The sequence below is a fragment of the Dendrobates tinctorius genome, unplaced genomic scaffold, assembly GCF_039654945.1.
Source record: "Dendrobates tinctorius isolate UK_male_01 unplaced genomic scaffold, ASM3965494v1 ptg000071l, whole genome shotgun sequence".
Classification (NCBI taxonomy): Eukaryota; Metazoa; Chordata; class Amphibia; order Anura; family Dendrobatidae; genus Dendrobates; species Dendrobates tinctorius.
This window is the reverse complement of record NW_027361739.1, coordinates 11,494,249-11,509,136: the sequence shown is the minus strand read 5'-3', so window position 1 is coordinate 11,509,136 and position 14,888 is coordinate 11,494,249. Positions and strand designations below refer to the sequence as shown.

The 14,888-nt window shown below is 44.9% G+C and overlaps 1 protein-coding gene across 1 annotated transcript in view; it reads left to right on the top strand.

The window, feature by feature from the left end:
* The window catches only part of MAP3K3 (mitogen-activated protein kinase kinase kinase 3), a 53,606-nt gene that overhangs the window by 28,552 nt on the left and 10,166 nt on the right, over positions 1-14,888 (top strand). Inside the window, exons 11-15 of the mRNA XM_073582410.1 lie at positions 3,637-3,828; positions 3,910-4,058; positions 5,660-5,791; positions 6,890-7,019; positions 7,393-7,570. Coding sequence (XP_073438511.1) covers positions 3,637-3,828; positions 3,910-4,058; positions 5,660-5,791; positions 6,890-7,019; positions 7,393-7,570 — 781 coding nt within the window. The remainder of the gene's footprint in view (positions 1-3,636; positions 3,829-3,909; positions 4,059-5,659; positions 5,792-6,889; positions 7,020-7,392; positions 7,571-14,888) is intronic.

The following is a 14,888-nucleotide window of genomic DNA, read 5'->3' as shown; positions in this document are numbered from 1 at the left end:
CTTCTGCATCGCCCGGATCCTGTTTCTGATTTCTTCCTGTTTCACGCGGGGCAGTGAAAGACATCCTGCGATGGGAATCGAGGAGGATTCCTAAAAACAACTTCTGGGTCCCTAGACGTAGGTTGTATTTCTCCCAGTTCACTTGCTAACCCAGGCCCTCTAGAATGTTGATAGTCTGGGCCAGTTGTTGATTTAGGAGGATGTCCGAGTCTGCTACCAACAGGATGTCTCCAAGTAGGGGATCACGATAATCCCTTTGCCTCCTCAGAAAAGCTGCCATCTCCATCGTTATCTTCGTAAAGATGCGAGGGGCTGAGGATAGGCCAAATGGAAGGCATTTAAACTGGAAATGGTGGCCCAAACCCTGATGGTCTAAAGCGAACTTCAGATATTGACGGTGGTCTGAGTGAATTGGCACGTGGTAGTATGCATCTATCAGATATAAAGTGCACATGGCGTTGTCTCTCATACCTGGATGCTTGATTTCATTGTTTCCATTTTGAATCTTTTGTACCTGACCCACTGATTTAGAGGCTTTAGATTTATGATGTCCCGATATTTGCCGAAAGGCTTTTTTATGGAGAACAGGGAAGAGTAGTGGCCCTGGCCTATCACTAAAATGGGTACTGGCTCGACTGCCCCCAACTCTAAGAGGTTCCTAGCATCTGTCCAGAGCCTGTTATGCGCGGAGAGGGACTGGTGTTTGGTGGTGGGAGATGGAAGTCTATCCTGTAACCTTCCCCCTATGGTCCGCAGAATCCACTGGTTGTCCGTTATGGTTCCCCCATTCTCCCTGGAAAAACTCTCAAACCCCCCCCCCCCCCCCCCACCTTCCTGGCGTCAAGACCTATGTGAGCTGGAGGAGAACTGGGTGGATCTACCCTTACCTTCCTTGGAGTAACTCCACCTGCCTGATTTTCCCTTCCCCTTATAGTCCTGCCTAGGGGACTGCAAGGGCCTATGAAAGGAACGGAATCTCCTGGCCTTTTCCTCCTCTTCTATGCCACTCTGGTCCTGAGGGATGATCAGGCCCTTTTCTGTATCTTCCCTTTCTTCCAGGATTATAGCTCTAATGTGCTGGATGACCAGGAACACTCTATTCCTTTGCGTTCTCAGTCCCCCAAACATCTCATACTGAATTGTGCGAGGGACCTCCGTTTCAACAATTTTCATAGTCACTCTAACCGCTTTCAATAGGTCGTCTGTATTTTCAGAGGAGAAAAAATACTTTTTCCTCTCCTCTTGACGGCCTCTGGGAAAAATTTTCTTCACCATCTTCCTTTGAGTAGTACGAGTATGGGTACGTTTCCTCCGAGGATTCCTCCATCTCCCATCTGGCTCTCTTGTGGCGGGAGGTGCTTGGATCCAGCTGTGGCGGCACAAGACTGGCAACAGTGCTCTGGACCTATTCCATAATTATGGCCCGCTAATCCGTTAAGATGGACGCTTATTCTTTCAGGAATTTTGCAACACACTCCGCACATAACTGCTTTGTGTATGAATCCGCTAACTTGGTGTTACATGTCAGGCATCTCCTCATTCTTTTTCAGGAAAAGGAGCCGGATCTTAAGGGAATCCCTTTATCCTATTACAAAAGACGGAACATTTTCTATTCTTACTGAGTGACCACTAACATGTGGTAAAGCAGGCGCTATGAGGTTACTTATACTGGCCAAGGCCTGCTCGGCTGGTGCTTCTGAGCGGGACAGATTAACCTCCATGGTTCAAACTGTGCACACCACCCATTCTGTGAGTACCCTTTTAAAGGGTCTTACCTTGTCCAGGTGGCCTTCAAATTACCCCCATAGTTCTTTCATGCGTTCGTGGTTGGAATGCACGCTGCGCCGCCCCGATCGGAAATGCCCCTCAGAACCGGAAGTGTGCATCCTTGAAAGGAGTCTGGCCTGAAACGCGTTCGACGCTGGAATGCACGTAAAGCCAAGAACCCTCCGGAGAGGGAAGCAGCAACATCGGGAGCTCCCTTGCTCCACCGACAAGCTGAGGGACCCCCCACCCAGTGAGATATCAGTGACAGAGCCTCTTGACAACAGGAAGGGAAGAGATCCAGTCCCCATGGATCCTGCTGAGCCCTGGTAATTATCACGCTCCTATGCTCCTCTTGTGTGCCCTGTCCTGCTAGGGACAGGAAAAATACTGGGGGTAAGGGGGGGGCATTTAACCTCTTGTGTGTTTCCTGTAAATAGAGGATTAATAGGACTACCTCCTTCTGTCGTGCTGTCATGAGGTACGTCCTGGGGAAAGTTAAATGTTCGTTTGTGTTTTGTTTTTTTTTCACATTCCAATAATTCCTCTGAAGCACCTGAAGGGTTAATACACTTCTTGAATGTGGTTTTGAGTACCTTGAGGCGTGCAGTTTTTAGAATATCAAATTACAAGGGTTTTGTAAATTTTGTTGGAAAAATGAGAAATCGCTGGTCGACTTTTAACCCTTATAACGTCCTAACAAAAAAAATTGTTTAAAAAATTGTACTGATGTAAAGTAGGCATGTGGGAAATGTTTGCTTATTAACTGTCTTGTCACATAACTCTCTAATTTGAGGTCACAAGATCTCAATGTTTGAAAATTGGAAAATTTTCACAAAATATCTTTTTTTTTTTTCCCACAAATAAATGCAAGTCCTATCGAAGAAATTTTACCACTATCATGAAGTACAATATGTCACGAAAAACTGTGTCCGAATCCGTGAGATTCTTTGAAGCGTTCCCCAAGTTATGACCTCATATGTGACATTGGTCAGAATTGTAAAAATTGGTCCGTTTGTTAACGTGCAAACCACCTTTCGGGGGTAAAGGGGTTAAAGTTTAACTGATGGCAAATATTTCCCTCTAGTGGCATCAAAACATATCGCAAACTAGAACAATAAGACTCAAGTTTCTAATAAAACACTTTATATATTTACGCCTGATGCTATAATAAACCAAACCCCATCCACCTATTAAATTAAAATTTCTTATCTAACAATTGACAAACAGAAGACAGGACACGCACACGTTAAGACGAGAGAAAAAAGGGGTACAGTAGTCCAAAAATGTCCTATCTATTGTTTTGAGCCCAGAAATAATCCTAGGGAGCCCAGATAGCATCAAATCTGTCCACCTTTGCATTCATTAAACCTGTCACGTATTCCGTTTCATAAATATCAGCCATTCTGTTTTAATAAGTTTTGGTAAGAGGGAGGAGTGGTCCGTTTCCGTTGGAGAGCAATCATACACCTAGCTGCGGTTAACATATGCAATAATAATTTAGATGAGTTCTTCCCCATCCTTCTAGGAGAAACATTTAGCAAATAGATTGCAGGCTCCAGCTCAACTTCCTTGAAAAGTACCTTTTTATATAAAAACTTTCACTAATTCCCAAATTCCGACCACCCTAGAACTAGAACAGAAGATATAATATTAAGAACCAGTTGCTGAGCCACATTGCTAGCCAATATTCGGATACTGAGGGTTCAGTTTATGGAGAGCTCCTCCATAATCTGACTTGAGTTTTAACATGCCCCCTGACTTTGGTAGATGTAACGCCAGTCATGTCGCTTGACACCAGCTTTCTGAAATCAAATGTACAAAATGAACTGCTTGTCTGTCTACTTTACTCAATGCCTTGTATGCTGTTAGGACGAAGAACCTACCCACGGATTCGTCGCCCTCAGGGCAATCTCTTCACCCTAGTGCCATCTAGTCGTTCTTTAAGCACCAATGGCGAGAACCTGGGCCTGTCTGTACAGTACCTGGAAGCTCGCAACCGACTTCGCAGTGCAGACAGTGAGAACACCCTGGGTGTGCCAGAGAGGAACGTGCCCACTAAATGTAAGATTTACACCCGTAGTCTTAGCCCTGGTTAGTGTCCCCTGCACAGTTTCTCTATTTGTATTGTATCTTCTTTTTCAGCACCAAGTGCTCCTATAAATTGGCGCCGGGGAAAGCTCCTTGGGCAGGGCGCCTTCGGTCGGGTCTATCTGTGCTATGATGTGGACATAGGACGGGAGTTGGCAGCTAAGCAGGTTCAGTTTGATCCTGACAGTCCAGAAACCAGCAAGGTCATTATAACCCTTTTTCTCATATCGATCTTGGTCTCTCACTGCAAATTTTCATCTTCTTTCCTTAATGGGTAAATTTAAGTAGGCAAACTTTTTATTTCGATTTGTCAAAGGTTGATGCAGTTTTGTAGAAGATTATATATTGCAAAGGGTGAGATCCATGGTGAAACAGTGCAGAATAAATTGACATCCTGGTCAGCCATTTATTACTCTTATGTGCTTTTCTTGTATACTTTGCATTTTTATAATCCACTAGCTGAAGAGCCCGGCGCTGCCCAGGCAAAGTAACTAACTACGGTTAGTTATAATGATTGTGTGTGTGTGTGTGTGTGTGTGTGTGTGTGTGTGTGTGTAATATATGAGCTGAGTGTATAGCCCCGCCCGCTCTGGCTACCAGAATACTACCGCTAATATCCCACATCATACCGTCAGCCAGAGTTACCGGACTACTACCGCTAATATCCCACATCATACCGTCAGCCAGAGTTACCGGACTACTACCGCTAATATCCCACATCATACCGTCAAAGCCAGTAAAAGTAGAATAGTGAAATTGCACAGAAACATGGTTCACTAAGATCCCAAGTTTTCTACTGATCAGGCTGATATTCTCACTTATCTGCCACCATAAATATCAGTCATGCTTTTCACCAATGGACAGGCACAATCCTTATACATTAGTACAGTAGAGAAACCTTCGCATACATTTTCATGCACTGTCAACTTGTAATTTGTCCGGCTGAGTTGCTCATGGATGTACAGCATCTGTATGCAGTATAGTATCATATTTAATGGGTTGTTATGGGAAAAGCATTACGTGTTATTATGGGTATATTCAGGTGAATTATGGGAAAAGTAGCACTTTAAAAAAACTCTCAGCATCCGAGCACAGTAACACATCAATAATGCATAAGTGTCTATGAGAAAATATTAAATCCACATGACATTTAATGTGTGCACTTTCCTACATTCATGTGTGTCACTTAATGATACCACACGGGAGGGGGGGCATTAATTTCTGTCATGTACTCACTGCTCCTTTCTGGGGGACAGACGATGGCTGGAGCTTATGTTCCTGGGGATGCTAGATTTCTCCCACCATGTCAGTGTCTGCTGAGGTGTTGTCAAGTGGGAAAACTTGCGCATAGCAACCAATCACAGCTCAGCTACTTTTAACCAGCTCTGGTGAAATGAGAGATGCTTAGTGATTGGTTGCAAGGAAAACTGTTGGTCATAGCAACCAATCACAGCTTAGCTTCTTTTGAACAGCTCTGGTGAAATAAAGATGCTTCGTGATTGGTTTTGATATACGCACACACACTGATTTTTATATAGAGATAAACTGTTTAATAAAAAATTACTTGAAAAGAAAATTTTCATGTTGTGGATTTAAACTCTGCATCTCAGTTTGGAAAATCCGCATTGTATATAGCCTAATTCATTTTCAGACTATGACCTTAAACATTGGAACAAACTGTGCTGTGTGACCATGGCCTAAAACACCCAACATCTGTCAGTGCTTCTGTCCTATACTGCCGTGTGCCATCACTCTTTAATGACTTTACCGTGAATATTGAACGTGTTTTCTGCTTGTTCTGCAGGAGGTCAGTGCACTAGAGTGTGAGATCCAGCTGCTGAAGAATCTGCACCATGAAAGAATAGTACAGTACTATGGGTGTTTACGGGACAAAGGAGAGAAGACGCTGACTATTTTCATGGAGTATATGCCAGGGGTGAGTGGGACATATTTTCAGGCACTCTTATATATACTCTTGGGTTGAAATGAGCTGTTAACAGTTAATAATGCATTTGAAAAACCTAAATTAGTCTAGACAGTATTCAAGACTACAACATACTGCTGACTGTTTAGGAAACCAGTCTGTAAACCCTTTAAATGGACCGTCCTCAAATTTTTATGGGCACTCTGTAATGGTACATGTAGTGGCGCTATAGGAGAATTAAACGTACACTGCCATATTAGTACACTGTTTAGGAAACCTAATATACAGGGACTCCATATATTCATCTTCTCATTTGGGATCCAATTATAAGGTTGTCCAAAGTTGAAAATCCTTTCAAAGGGAACCTGTCACCATTTTTTTTCCCATATAAAGCAAGAGCAGCATCTTTCTGCCCTTTTTATAGCATTCTGTTATGATGTACGGACATCCCCATTCCGCTCTGCAGGGCAAAAAAATATTTATTTATACTCCCATGCCCTGCAGTCCAGTCCGATGGGCGTCTCTGGTCATGATCTAATAACGGTGATAGGTGATGCAACAACTAGAGACGTTTCGGCCAATTGATGGCCTTGATCACATAGTCGCCCTTTTAATGAAGCATCACGGATAACCGGGTAAATAGAGTCATTGCAATGCAGTAATTCATAGAGCACAATATATCCAGACTAAATCGACGACCAGTACATGTGACAGGTTCCTGGGGAGCCGATGTCTTGTGGAACGATCATGAGTCCTTGGTGGCACAGTGTTAGAAAATGGCCAAGTTTTTTTGCAGGAAAATGGCCAAGTTTTGTTACTCTTGTTTTTGACTCCTCTTACCTGAATAGTTTGAGGCCATCCCTTACAAAAAGTGTTTGCCAGGGAAAATTGCTGATTTTTTTTTGGACGCCAAAATCCATAGACCGGCAGATCCCCCTCGCCGGCCACGGCTGGTTAAGTATGGTAATGCATGATCCATATAACTCACTGACGGCTCGAGTCCTCAGGAGCCACTGGATTTGGGGTTGTTTTCATAGGAAAAGCCCTTATGCTATTCTTGGTATTTTTTTGTGTTTAAATCTTAACAAATGTTCTTTCATTTTTTTCAAGGGATCAGTAAAGGATCAGCTAAAAGCATACGGAGCATTAACGGAAAACGTCACGCGTAGATACACACGGCAGATCCTGGAGGGAGTTTCTTACCTGCACAGCAACATGATTGTACATAGGGACATAAAGGGTAAGATCCTGATGCCACGTTTACGCTTTCAAATAAAGGCCCTGATTCATTAAGATCTGTGTTTTTCACGCTATGTTGGTGTCTGAGGCACATGATTCATAAAGTCCATGGCTCGTTATGAATTATCACCATGCCGCATTCTGCTCCACCTTTGTTGGCCAAAACTGGTGTGAAACTTTACAACCTTTTTTTGGTTTTTACTCCAGTCTTCTGGGGTAAATATTTAGACAAGTCGGGACCCAAGAATCTATGTCCCGCACCTCAACTTATGATTTATCACTGCAAGATTTCGCCATTCTGGACACCGCTTATGATTCCTCCTCGTAGCTGTCGTTTTTTTTTTTGTTTTTTTTTTAATTTTATTTTCTTCCAGGGGCTAACATCCTCCGGGACTCTGCAGGGAATGTTAAGCTTGGTGACTTTGGGGCTAGTAAGCGGCTTCAGACGATCTGCATGTCAGGAACAGGTATCCGTTCTGTGACGGGTACGCCATATTGGATGAGCCCAGAGGTGATCAGCGGGGAAGGTTATGGGAGGAAAGCAGATGTCTGGTAAGTCAATCACACTCTTGGGTTCAGTATATTAGAATACTGCTACAGGTCAATGGGTGTCTGCAGAAAGGAAGGAAACCATGCAAACATGACAGCCAGATGTAGTTTATGTTATTTCTGACTTGGATAAAAAGACTACAGATATGTCTGTAGAAATCTGTACATGTACGATAGGCACAAGAGCCAGGTATATCTGACGGCCTCTATTCTACCATTTATTCCATTTTCCAGCTAAGTCAACCTGATGAAGTATACCAGTCCACTAAACAAGGAAAAAACATCTTGTTCTTTGGTATATTTAAAGACAATCTGATTTCCCCCACCCCAGGATGTATATGACCTATTAATATGGGCATACAGGTAAGGCCTCTTTCACACATCAGTTTTTTGCCGTCAGGTGCGATCCGGCTTTTTTTTGTAACACCGGATCCGGCGAAATGCAATGCCGGATCCAGTTTTTCCCCATTGACTTGCATTAGCGCCGGATCGCGCCGGATGGCATTGCGTTTCATCCGTTTTTTGCCGGATCCAGCTACTTGTCTCATTCCGGCGTCTGGAAAAAATGGCTACAGTAACGTTTTTTTGTCTCCGGCGAAAAAGCCGGAAGCGCCGGATCCGAGGCTTCCAGCTTTTTGCCACAATGAAAGTCTATGGGCGCCGGAATGCGCTGGATCCAGAAAAAGACGGATCCAGCCACCGGATCCGTTTTTTTAAGTCTGCGCATGCTTAGATCCAATTGGCCAGCCCCCAGGAAACAGATATAACCTGCTAGACGGATCCAGCAGAAAAACGGATCCGTTTCTACAGTTCTCCAAAATTTATGCCGGATCCGTTTTTTCTAAAAATAGCCGGATCCTGCCTGACGGCAAAAAACTGATGTGTGAAAGTAGCCTAATACACTAGTCCTACTTGTATGCCTCATATTAATCCTTCCTTCTGTGGGCACTTCATTCAGGGATCTTCTGTTCAGGCATTGGCATCTTCCGCTCCAGTGACCTCTCGTGTGCACACCGATAATATACAGTTGTGGCCAAAAGTATTGACACCCCTGCAATTCTGTCAGATAATACTCAGTTTCTTCCTGAAAATGATTGCTATCACAAATTCTTTGGTATTATTGTCTTCATTTAATTTGTCTTAAATGAAAAAACAAACGAGAATGAAGCAAAAAGCAAAACATTGATCATTTCACACAAAACTCCAAAAATGGGCCAGACAAAAGTATTGGCACCTTTAGCCAAAATAACTGTGACCAACCGCTTCCGGTAACCATCAATGAGTTTCTTACAATGCTCTGCTGGAATTTTAGACCATTCTTCTTTGGCAAACTGCTCCAGGTCCCTGATATTAGAAGGGTGCCTTCTCCAAACTGCCATTTTTAGATCTCTACACAGGTGTTCTATGGGATTCAGGCCTGGACTCATTGCTGGCCACCTTAGAAGTCTCCAGTGGTTTCTCTCAAACCATTTTCTAGTGCTTTTTGAAGTGTGTTTTGGGTCATTGTCCTGCTGGAAGACCCATGACCTCTGAGGGAGATCCAGCTTTCTCACACTGAGTGGCCCTACATTATGCTGCAAAATTTGTTGGTAATCTTCAGACTTCATAATGCCATGCACACGGTCAAGCAGTCCAGTGCCAGAGGCAGCAAAGCAACCCCAAAACATCAGGGAACCTCCGCAATGTTTGACTGTAGGGACCGTGTTATTTTTCTTTGAATGCCTCTTTTTTTTTTTTCTCCTGTAAACTCTATGTTGATGCCTTTGCCCAAAAAGCTCTACTTTTGTCTCATCTGACCAGAGAACATTCTTCCAAAACATTTTAGGCTTTTTCAGGTAAGTTTTGGCAAACTCCAGCCAGGCTTTTTTTTATGTCTCGGGGTAAGAAGTGGGGTCTTCCTGGGTCTCCTACCATACAGTCCCTTTTCATTCAGACTCCGACGGATAGTACGGGTTAACACTGTTGTACCCTCGGACTGCAGGGCAGCTTGAACTTGTTTGGATGTTAGTCGAGGTTCTTTATCCAACATCCGCACAATCTTGCGTTGAAATCTCTTGTCAATTTTTCTTTTCCGTCCACATCTAGGGAGGTTAGCCACAGTGCCATGGGCTTTAAACTTCTTGATGACACTGCGCACGGTAGACACAGGAACATTCAGGTCTTTGGAGATGGACTTGTAGCCTTGAGATTGCTCATGCTTCCTCACAATTTGGTTTCTCAAGTCCTCAGACAGTGCTTTGGTCTTCTTTCTTTTCTCCATACTCAATGTGGTACACACAAGGACACAGGACAGAGGTTGAGTCAACTTTAATCCATGTCAACTGGCTGCAAGTGTGATTTAGTTATTGCCAACACCTGTTAGGTGCCACAGGTAAGTTACAGGTGCTGTTAATTACACAAATTAGAGAAGCATCACATGATTTTGTCCACCCTCTTTTTTATGTTTGGTGTGGAATTATATCCAATTTGGCTTTAGGACAATTCTCTTTTGTGTTTTTTCATTTAAGACAAATTAAATGAAGATAATAATACCAAAGAATTTGTGTTTGCAATCATTTTCAGGAAGAAACTGAGTATTATCTGACAAAATTGCAGGGGTGTCAATACTTTTGGCCACAACTGTACTCTCCCCATTTCCTCCTTGCACTGTCATCACTAGGAACCATGCGTTCATGGCAATGACTAAGCATGGAGGAAGTGGGGAAAGCACCTTATCAGCGCACACACCGGAGGTCACTGGAGAGAAAGTTGCCTGCACAGAAGATCCCTGAATGAAGTGCCCACAGAAGGAAGGATGAGTTATGTATTTCTGAGGGAGTGCAGGGCGCAGGATTCCGGGGCCGTAACTGACGCTGATGGGAGGGGGTAAGAGGCCGGGGTCACACTGGCGAATAAAACGGACGAATGCAATGCGATAAAAAGTCGCATTGCATTCGAACCCATGTTATTCTATGGGGCAGCTCCCATCATGCAATTTTTTTTTTTATTTTTTTTTATCGCATCCGATCCTCTGACTGGATCGGATTCGACAATGCATGTCTATGGGAGCGAGAAAAAATGGGAGTAAAAACGGACCCGATGTGTGAGTTGCGATAAAAATCGCACCAAAAGCTGGCAATTTTTTTTCCTAAAGACAGTAAAATCACAGTGTCCAGTTAACTAAAGCAGCGAATTAATAGATATAGACACATTAAATAAATAAATAAATAAATAAATATATATATATATATATATATATATATATATATTTTATACATGTCATAGAGACACATTTATATATATATATATTACTAGTTCATACATTTCTTAATTGCAGAATAGCCGCTGACACATTAGCCGGCTTTTGTATAACATTCTCCTGCCCATGAAATGACACATGGTTTACATATAGTTAACCATTTCATTTCATGTTTTTTATTTTATGTCTATCACTAATTATATGAGGGCTTGTGGGTTAAATTTTGGAGTTGTAGGGGTTCATTTAAGGGGTTAATTCGTTGTATTAAATCACGGGGACTCCCTGCAGCCTCAGTGACGTCAGCGGTAGTCTCCGCAATTTAATACAACGAATTAACCCCTTAAATGAACCCCTACAAGCCCAAAATTTAACCCACAAGCCCTCATATAATTAATAGTGAGAGACATAAAATAAAAAACATGAAATGAAATGGTTAACTATTTGTAAACCATATGTCATTTCATGTCGGGCAGGAGAATGTTATACAAAAGCCGGCTAATGTGTCAGCGGCTATTCTGCAATTAAGAACTGTATGAACTAGAAATATATATATTAATGTGTCTCTATTATAGATAGATAGATTTATTTAATGTGTCTATATCTATTAATTTGTGTGGGGAAACATGTCATTAGGCTCCATTATATGTCCATTTTGCTTTCCTGCGAGAAAATCTCGCCAGAAGGATGTCAAAAGGATGCTTACATGCGATTAAAATCGCATCAATGAAGATAAATCGCATCAAAAACGCATCACTGGTTAAGATACCTTTGTGCGATTTCGGACCGTTAAAATGGGACCGATTTTTTTTTTTTTTTATTCGTTGTGTGTGACTCCAGCCTTACAATGATGACAGGAGGCAGGGATTTCTTCCAGGCAACGTATGTTGCCTGGAAGAAACCTTAACATAAAGAATATAACATTTCTCAGCAACAAGACCATTTAATATGAGGCTGTGAAAGACATGGGGGTTAGCAGGAGCTCCTGGTTCTCTAGCCAAAACCACATGGACCAGGGATCTTCCCACCAAACACCCGCTCTCCTTTTTAAAGTGGTATAATGCTACTCGGACAACACAGGGTGAGGGCAAAACAGTGTGACAATAATTTATTGAACCACAAAACAGGCAGATAACACAGAACAGTCCCAGCACAGTACCCAAGATGGTGCACGTTACAGAGTCTCACCCTACCGTTGACTCTGCTGGATAATAGCAGCTGTTACTTCAGATCTTCCAGGGCCGACTACCCCACCTGTGACACGCACACACAGAGGAGATAATATCAGCAAAGATGATAGTCCACTTAGTACAAGGCCAGATGACTGGAGGGTCACAACCTGGCTTCTCCGAACATCTCCATGGAGCCAGGTGACCGGCGGGTCCCAATCCTGGCTTTCTCCAAACTTATCTATGGATTTGTGATGGTCAATGGAACAGATCTGTATTCTTCCAGCTGGGGCCGAGGTCCCCTAAGCTGGCATCCTGTAGAATGATAAATCTGTGCCCCCTGTGATAAAGCAATGATGTACTGGCTGCTCACCTTATATATACTGGATGTATAAATGTCTTGGCTGAATCTCTGGCTTTTTCTCCTTCGCCTCATTGGGGGACACAGGTACTGTGGGTGTATGCTACTGCCCCTGGAGGCTGACACTAAGTGAAAAAAAGAGGTTAGGTCCTCCTCCGCCATATACACCCTCGCCCCGATTGCGGGCGGAAACCAGTTCATGCTTAGTGTCTGTTGGAGGCACACACGTCTGGTTTTTTTTTCTCCAGACTTTTTTTTTTTTTCCCCCTTTTTCTATGAAGATGACAGGGGCGACGGACCCTATCGAAAGTGTCCGATTTCCCCAAACCATCAACGGGCAAGCACGTGCGAGTGTCGCCTCCACGTATCCTCTCCCGAAACGTGGGACATGATGCCGGACTTAGCCCTGACCACCCCTAGGTATTGAAACCCTGGGCTGTACAGAGGCACAAGCATAGTCTTGCGGACCCACTGCTCCACCAATGCTAGACTGCGGTGCTGCAAGGCAGCGGACGGTCCCTTTCCTCACCCCTGGAGGGAGGATGGAGCTAGGGTGCCTGCACCATCCTGGATGTGGCCCCCTCCCCTTTACCTGAGCTAGAAGCGGAGCATCATCACGGAGGGGATGGCCTGGGAGGGCTCCTGCAGCAGCATCCACAGAGCTGGAGCCCTTAGCCTCGTTCGGTCGGGCGAAGGTAGGGGGAAACGAACCCACACGGCGACTCCCGTCCCATCCTGTGCCTCTGCATCCATGAGTTCTGCATCTCGCTCTCCTTCACCAGTAGTCGAGAGCGGGTAAAGCTCAGATTATGACTCGGACGAACCCCTGGACCTAGATACCCCAGGATGTCGAGAAACAGTGGACAGCCTCATCAAAGCTGTTAATCAGACGCTGGGGATTGAGGATGATTCCACCCTGGCTTCAGGCCACAAGGTGTCTTTTAAGCGGGCTAAGCGGCCGCATAGAGTATTTTGCACTCACCCAGAGTTCGAGGACATAGTGCAACGACACAGGGAACGGCCAGACAGGCGTTTCTCGGGTCAGAAGGCACTCGAGGCGAGATATCCGTTTACCCCGGATCTCTGTAAAAATTGGATGGAATCCCCAACAGTGGATCCACCTGTGTCACGCTTGGCCTCTAAAACTCTGTTATCAGTACCTAGTGGTTCTTCTATTAAGGATCCCAATGATCGTCTCATAGAGAGCTTGGCTCGCTCAGTGTTTGAAGCATCAGGATCAGCACTCTCCCTCGTTCGCAGCAACATGGGTAGCCAAGGCCATGATTTCTGGGTCAGAATCATTGAACAGAGCCTTGCAGGATAGGGACCTACCTGCGGTGGTAACAGATCACGAGTCAGATCGCTATGACTGGGGACTACTTAATGCTTCTCTGGATGCGGCCAATTGCGCGGCGTTTGCGGCCGAAAACGTATTTTCCATTAGAAGAGCTCTATGGTTAAGGACATGGCGGGCCGATTCAACCTCCAAGAAGTCCTTGACTTCCCTACCTTATCAGTGCGGCCGCCTATTCGGAGAAAGATTAGACCAGCTCATCTCTGACGCCACAGGAGGGAAGAGCAGTTTTCTCCCTCAACAAAGGGTCAAGCCGCCGTTTCGCCACCAGTTTCAGGCACGGTTTCGGGCCTTTCGCAACCCCGGGTGGACTACAGCGGCCAGCTCCGTCGCTCCAACCGGGGATAGGCATCGACAGGTCTCATATAGAGCCTACCTGTTGGGGAGAATGCGTGCTCGCCCGCCCAGGTTGAGGGGAACCAGGTCCCAAAGATCCTCAGCCAAATGACTCGAAGCATTTAGGCGACATCAGCAAAGTAGGCGGCCGCCTACTCTGGTTTCGCCACGTCTGGGTCACCGTCGCACACGACTCATGGGTGACAGAGCTGGTGTCCTCAGGGTACAAGATAGTTTGTCAGGTACCCCCCAAAAACGTTTTTTTCTTTCCCGTCTTCCAAAAGGGGAGACCCGAGCAAGGGCGTTGCAAGGAGCCATCGAGTCACTCCAGCACAGCGGAGTCATTGTTCCCGTGCCGGAGTACGAGAGGGCTCAGGGCTTCTATTCCAACCTATTTGCGGCCCCCAAAAAGGACGGGACCGTCAGGCCTGTTTTGGACCTGAAGCTCCTGAACAAATTCATCAGGATCAGACATTTCCGAATGGAGTCTCTCCGTTCAGTTATATCGGCCATGGGGCACGGAGAATACTTGGCCTCTATCGATATCCAGGATGCCTACCTGCACATCCCCATTTTTCCTCCGCATCAAAGGTTTCTACGCTTCGCCATCAGCGGCCTACATTTACAGTTTGCAGCGTTGCCCTTCGGGCTAGCCACCGCCCCCAGAATGTTCACAAAGGTCATGGCAGTCGTCATGGCCATCTTGCACTCTCGGGGCATAGTCGTCTTGCTGTACTTAGACGACCTCTTGGTCAAGGGCCCTTTGTTTCGGGCATGCGAGGAGAGTGTCAGCATCACGCTGGATACTCTTTCCCGCTTAGGGTGGTTAGTCGACATGAAGAAATCATCCCTTGTCCCAGCCCAGA